The 7,241-nt window shown below is 49.6% G+C and overlaps 1 protein-coding gene across 3 annotated transcripts in view; it reads right to left on the bottom strand.

Annotated features, from left to right (window-relative positions):
* Positions 1-761: 761 nt before the first annotated feature.
* The window catches only part of IFT52 (intraflagellar transport 52), a 22,724-nt gene continuing 16,244 nt past the window's right edge, over positions 762-7,241 (bottom strand). For all 3 annotated transcript variants that reach the window (XM_012728442.1, XM_012728441.1, XM_004687391.2), the window contains 4 exons: positions 5,255-5,342; positions 4,210-4,318; positions 2,426-2,571; positions 762-1,032 (listed from right to left, as the gene is read on the bottom strand). In XM_012728442.1, the coding sequence (XP_012583896.1) occupies positions 985-1,032; positions 2,426-2,571; positions 4,210-4,318; positions 5,255-5,342 (391 nt within the window). In that variant the 3' untranslated portion in view covers positions 762-984. The remainder of the gene's footprint in view (positions 1,033-2,425; positions 2,572-4,209; positions 4,319-5,254; positions 5,343-7,241) is intronic.

Below are 7,241 nucleotides of genomic sequence, written 5' to 3'. Positions count from 1 at the left end.
GGTCCCAAGTCGGACGTGTCTTCTGAAGCTCTGCTATTGGTTATCTGAACGGCACCGTCTCGGCTGGGTGCCCTGCTCCCCCAGAACGGTTTGCTCTTCGGAGCCCCGTCCTTCCGGTAGCTTCACAGGCTGTGGTCCGGGTAGTCGGCATCGCAGCGCTGCCGAATCTGATCTTCAACCCCGAGAAAGCTGTCTCAAAACCTCCCCCCTACTTCCTCTCGGGGTTACTCTCCCCGAAATGGCCTTCCTTCCGCATTCGCATCTTTGTGGAACCACTGCTGCGCCGTTGCCTGCGGCACACCCGCAGCAGCCCTGCCTTGTTCTGTCCCGGAGGGGGGGGGGCGCGGCCCGGTGTAGCCAGTCCACCACTTGGCTCGTCCACACCAGACGCCCCGTTCTAGCAGGTATCTCTCCCGCTGTCCTTGGGACGGACAGATGGCCACATTTTCCCCTGGATTATAACCCAGATTGAGTGCTAGGAGGTAAGGGGGAGTGGAGACAACAGCCTCAAAGTGGTCATGTCCGGTGGGCAGCTGGATGCCGAGGGGGTGACTGACCTGCCAAAGGAGGTGGCTACCCCGTGTTATCTTCTTCACTAGGTATTGTAGGGCAAACAGACGGTGTGGACAACTTTGTTTTGTGTCCTGAACTTGTCCAAAAGCTGTACAGTATTCACAACAAACCATTTATGCTTTTGATAAGTAAAAGATAAACCCGTAGCTGGAGCTGAATGACTTCAGTGGAAGACGACACTGTAAGTTATAAAAGTAGATTTAATTTAAAAAACAACATATCTACAGAAGGATCTGTGCTTGAGAAAGGCCATCTCTAGCTGGGCATGGCATGTGCGAAGGTGCATGGGCCTCCTACAGCTCCTTCATACAGGAAAGAGTGTAACAGTTTGGAGGAGAAGCTTCGGAAACTCGTTCACAAAGCAAGAATGAGAAAATGCTTCCAGAGAAAATGCTTCCAGAGGTGTACTCTTCAGAAATTGGTCTGGAATGGTGCTTCACTGGTATCAATGTCATGTTCCTAGATGAGGGAATGAGACGGTGTTAATATTTCAACTAAACTGATCAGCAATTCTGAATTGCTCATACCAGGACACTGAGGTCATCTCTGGCTGTAAGGCTGAATCCAGTCCAGGATCAAGTTCTACCACCACCCACCGCCACCACGAGTGTGGGGAGAAACACAGTTGAGGCACTGATGCTAAGAGCACCCCAGACTTCTGCGCCTTGGGGATCTGTCTCTGTCTTGCCACTGGGCTCGTTCTGCTGGAAACCTATCTGAACCACAGCCCACACTCTAGGTAAGGCTGAGCGCCTGTACCTATGGCTCACCTCTGGGTTCTCCCTCTCAGCACTTATCTCAGGGCCCTGGAGTGACCTACACATTCCGGTCTTGCGAGCACACAGCTCAGACACATAGCAGCTGCACTGCTCTTGGTCACTGCCAGAGCCCCTGTACCCAGCACCATGCCTGGCGCATACGAGTACGCAGAAGAGCTGCCAGCAGATGCCAGTCAGCAGCTAAAACTCTAAGTATCTCTATATTATAAAGAGAGAAGGACTATACTGTTTAATACCCCTCCCTTACTGTATCATGAATGCTGTCCCAAGTCCTTAACATTCTTCTAAAACATTTCTAATTGTGCAGATGTTCTCTAATTACTTAACCAGTTTCCCACTGATGGAGACTTTTACTTAAAAAATGCTGCACGGAGCATCCTGGCTGGTAATTACACAGACACAGCAATATGTTACCAAGAATTCTGAGGATTAAATTGCTGAAAGAAAATCACATTTTTGGGTAATATTATTAAAAAAAAAACTCTAGAAAAAAGGGACTGATGTATCGGCCCATCGGTGTCTATGAATGCTCATTTACCAACAGTGGCTGGGCCTTTAATTTTGGAAATCCTGATAAAATTACAGCTCTTGGCCCTCAGTCCAGAGAGAGATGATTTCTGCCTCACATGCTGACCTCTGTCCTCTCACCTCTCTAGCCGTGCCGACACACTGCTGTCCCTCTAACACGCGGGGCTTAGCCCAGCCTTAAGACTGCACAGGCCTCTCCACCTCAGAACTGGTCCCCAGCAAGCTATAGACCCCTCGGAACCATCCAGTCCTTGCTCCAATATCAGCCGTGTACTGAGCCTGCTTGGCACCCCTTATTAATACTGCCACGTTGGTACCTTTGACCCCTCTGGCTTTGCTTTTTCTTATAGCAAAGCACTGACCTTGTAGCATACACGGTGATTTATTCCTGTGTACAGGTACTGTTTACTATCTCCTCCAGCTAGGAAGATGTTCGAGAGAGTGCAGGGCTTGTCCTGTTTTGTTCGCTAGTAGATGCCCATAAATACCAGTAAAATGAGTGAACGGCTCAAAACACATTCTACTCGGCCTTCTAGGCTCTGTACCTGGTTCAGTTTCTTGAACTCCACCACTTGGAAGAAGATGTGCTCAAGGATATGTTTGGCATCTTGTTGGTCCTTTGGTAGTTTGTTGGTTACTCCAAGAATGTCACCACACTTCCTGACATAGAACTCCAGATCCTCTTCAGTACCTACGCACAGGTGGGCAGTAAGATTAAGCTTCTGCACATCCCCAAGTACAAACCTGCTGTGGTTTAGCTCTCCCCGTCATGCACCTACATCTCTAGTCACTCGTCTTTTCATATAGTAATGTGACCAAAGGACTTACACACACAGTGTCGAGATCTTCGATGTGCTGTCTGGACAAATGAAGACAAAAACATGAGTCTCCTAACTGGGAAAAATTGGGCTTTCCTAGTCCTAGATCCAGATCCACATTACAAAGAATAGAAGTAATCGGTAGGAAATCAAGTTACCACTCTGAATATAGCAAGGGCCCTAAGAACAAGGCAGGTGGGTATTTAAGAAGCATCTGTTACAGCAATACTGCAGAAAAGGAAATCACTGAACAGCCACCACCGTACCTGTTTAACAAGGCACCTGGAAATGGGGTCTCCCTGGTGGTGCGAGGAGGAGCTAAGACACAGCACTATGAAGCTGGTCCGCAGCCACTGCAGCACCAGTTCGATCCCCAGCCAGGGAGGTGACCCACATGACGCGGCAGACCTCTCCTATCTCCCCATTGTTCCCCTCAGCAGTGGACTTCAGTCAATTTGCCTGTTCTGCTTCCCACTCTGTCTCCACCTCTGGGCTACATCCCAGCTCTTGTATGCATAAATAAATAAATCTTTTTAAAAAAAAGTACCTGAAAAGCCACCTGCAGGGCTCTGGAGGCTGCTGTAGAGAGCCACGCTGTACTCTGCTTTCATTCCTGTCCTCTCTGAATTATATATATATATATTTAAATATATTTATTTATGCATATAAGAGCTGGGGTACAGGCCAGAGGTGTGGGGAGTGAGAGGACTCACCAGAGACAGTTGGGAGCAGAACAGTAGATCAACGAAGTACACTGCTGAGGGGAGCAGTGGGCGGGTCAGGAGAGGTCTGCCACACCATGTGGTCACCCCCATGGCTGGGGATCGAACTCATGCTGAAGTGGCTTTAGCTTCCCAGTGCTGTGCTTTAACCCCCTGCGCCACCAGGGAGGGCCTCTACTTGATCTTATAAGTAACTGAGGCAGGAGTCACTGGTGCATCTGCGCTCACCTCCTCAGCTCAGACTCTTGGAGGCAGGAGAGCCACCTCGGCAGATGGCACATGTACCCCTCTGAACCTCTGAGTGCAGCGTGTGGCTCGTGCTTGCAGGACGCGATACATGGCAGGCGCAGCTCGTGCCGTGCAGTGGAGCGGCTCAGGCGCCATTTCTACATCCACAGGTCAAGGCAGACAAATTTGATTCTCTTAGGATTCCTCTGACTTGAAGTCTGATTCTGTTGGCCATGACTGAGTTTTCTTGTTTAACTTGCCTGTGGCCGGTGCCCTGGGTTTGCTAAGTGGCAGGTGAGGTCATGAGCCACCCACTGGGCAGAACCCTGGACTGACAGGGATAAAAGCTGAGACCGTGGCCTCTGGTCAGCACCGTGCTCCACCTCACCGAGTTAACTCATGTCCAGAGAAACACCGTGTACAGAGAGAAGTGTAATTTTTCTTTCTGCTCCTGTTCAAAGCTAAGCTTTCTCACGGTGAACTGCAGAAGTATGCATTACATAGAACTAACAAAAGAAAACAAACAAAAAAGAAAGAAATCAAAAGGCTGGCCAAACTTACACTTATTGGTGATCTGAGCAAGCCGAGCCTTCTCAGAGGAGAACGTCTCATCTAAGTCAAACAGTTCCAGCGGAGGCGGCGGTAACTCCCTGAAGCTGGGAGGGAACACCTAAACCAAAGTCAGACGTGACAGCATGAGCGACAAGAAAAGGAGGGCCCTCTCAGGCCTCCCTGGGATGAGCCCTCCAAACCCATTACCTTCTCCTGCCCTGCCCCTGAGGGCCCATATGGACTGCGACAACTGCCATTGGGAGCGACCGAGTGAACCAGCTCCAACGAAACCACCAAGTGACCCGGGTGACACGTAGCGCCTTACCCGCATGAGGCGACGGGTCAAAAAAACTGGGGGCTTAATTAGGTTTGTGTTGCACAGCTGACTACACATCTTTGCTTTCCCTTTAATCCCAAGTTCTTTAGGGACAACTGGGGAAGCAGGTGTAGACCGAGTGTAGAAAGTGCTGCAGCTGGAGCTGGAATTGGAAGGTGCAAACCAGTAGTGTGCTGGTGAATGTTTCTCTGTCAGCTCTTCAAACACAATACAGTAAAAGGCCTGATCTGTCACTTTCTGGGATATAAATGCTTCCACCAAGACTGCTTACAGGTGGCCCAGACGAAGCCAACCAGCCCATAACATCCTAGCAGGTGAGGGAGTAAGATAATTTCCCAGGCAAGCTGAGTGAGTGCGGGGCTGGAACACTGCAAGTTAACCTACGTGAACATGACGATACACAGGCTGTGAGAACCACACTGTGATGAAGCGTCTGGTGTCTGGGGGGCTGCAGCAGGAAGCCTTCCCTCCCTTTTGCCCGGGATTCCTGATATGCCCCCCAGCGTCACATGATAGGAACTGTCACAAGTGTCGGCCCTTCATTTCTCAACTGGGAAAAACCATATCAAGTCCCCATGGAGGACTAGTAGGCTTGGCCTCTATGCATGTTTGACACCAAAGAGACGTGCCCCCCAGAAGGATCGACCTGAGGGAGCCTGCAGGCGAGGGAAGGGCTGGCCGAGAGGTTCTGACCGGACACCCCGCCCACCTACTCACGGCTGGCTGAAGGGATGGCAGCGGCGTCTCAAACTGAGGCTGGATGAGCTGCAGAGGTTCATGCTTTACGTTCAGCTGTTCATGAGTCCTGGATTAACAATAAAGCCAAAGCAGGGTCAAGGTGAAACTCTGTCCACTGGCCACACTGCTACTCTTCAGCAAATCAGGGGCTCCAGCACTTTTGTAGAAAAACATGCATAGGGTTGGGAAATGTAATTTTCACACATCTGTTCTGTATCACAGCGTGGCTTCACTAAGAAGCTGAAATGGATCTGACTTTCATTCACCTTTCTTACCAAGTTTCTCCTAAATAAATGTTTGCGTTTCACCCAGTGAATACTGACTCTTGTAACACGCTGTGTCTCCTTATTTGTTTTTACCTTCCAGAGACAGGAGTCAAATCTGAAGCCTGTTTCCGGCGACAGAACACATCAGTCCAATATGCACTGCGGCATGCTCCGCCCCCAACAAATATTTACTGAGCATCCACCATGCACCCAGTCTGCCACCAGGAGGACATCAGCAATGGGGAAAAAAGAGACCAAGGCAGGCCCTGGTGAAACTTACATTCTAGTGGTGAAGAGACACACACTACATAAAAGCCAAGGTGCAGGTAGCAAGGAAAACACCAGTGGAGTGAGATCGGGAAGGGACAGGAGGGAGACTTGCTAGGGAAGCCCTGCAGGGCGGAGGGAGGGAATCACCCAGCAACCTTCAGGGGCCCCAGGCAGAAGCAAGTGCATGAAGGGAAGGATGCTCCAGAGCACGGGCCGTCCGAGCGGCCGCCGCACAGGGAGGCAGGACTGTCTCCAGTTAGGGCTATCTTACCCCTACATCACTTTGTCCTTCTGCATTATACATAATTTTGTTAGCTGGCTGAATTCCTCTGCAAATGATGGAAATGAAAAATGTCCTTGCCTAGACATGCCTAAGTTGTATACGCTTTTGTGGCCTTTCAAAATTAAGCTAAATAAGCAAATACAATGGGTGTGGACAAAGTCCATGTCCGCGTCTACCAACAAGCGATTTCAGAAAGGAGAAAGGAGGCTGCAGAAAACTAGCGGAACTTACTGCTGTTAGCTCCTCCTTTCCCAACCTTGAATAGATCCTCAGAGGGAAGAGAAGCACCTTCCACTGCGTACCCCTGTCCTCTGCTGTCCTCTGCTGACCTGTGCAGCAGTTGCACTTCTCCCTCCTCTACGAGCCAGGGGAAAGGGGTAGATAAGGGTGCACTAGAAGGACACCTAGCAACAAGAAAGGCCCACTCACAGCTACGCGATGGGATTTGAAGTCAGACACACTGGCTGGGCATGTGTTATCTTCCAACCTTGTTTAGCTCTGTGGCTGTAAGCCTAGCGTGGCAGGGTCAGAGATTTAACTGTTTGACTTTGTTAAGCAAATGGGATGAGGAGAAAAGGAAAAATCTTTTATAGCTCTTTCTACAGGAATTAGGTAATTTTTGTTTAAGTATAAACAGTAACTGCTACTATGTTTTAATTGTTTTTTTATAAATAGAAACTGTCCGTCTTGTCTGAGAGCGCTGCCATCTACTTCAGCTTTATGAACACGTATTGAGCATCTGATTTCTGCCAATAGCCAACAAACACCTGAAAAAGGCATGTGGGTGCAAGACAAGTGAGAACCGTCCTCAGTAGAGACAATGGCAGCCGGTCTTGATACTGCGTCTCCTTTCGCGCCTTCTGCCCCCTTGCTGCTCCCTGCCAAGAGACGCCTTTGACTTACAGCAAGCTTTGCTTTCAGCTGGGTCGACACTGACTGGCCAGGCACTTGCTTACAAGAAGATGGGCAATTTGGGGTATTTTATTGGGCAACTTTTATTAGGAATACCCCTAATAGAAGTATCTACCACACTAAGCTGCTTCATTCGTCTTTGTGTGCACAGATGACCAGATTCCTCCAAGGCACGTATCTCTTAATAGTTTGGGGCCCCTTGGTGCTCTGTGGTGAGGCACTAACACTGTGAAGT

This window comes from Condylura cristata, unplaced genomic scaffold (assembly GCF_000260355.1).
Source record: "Condylura cristata isolate star-nosed mole 26May11 unplaced genomic scaffold, ConCri1.0 scaffold00022, whole genome shotgun sequence".
NCBI lineage: Eukaryota > Metazoa > Chordata > Mammalia > Eulipotyphla > Talpidae > Condylura > Condylura cristata.
The sequence above is the reverse complement of the archived record's forward strand: the minus strand, read 5'-3'. Positions and strand labels throughout refer to the sequence as shown.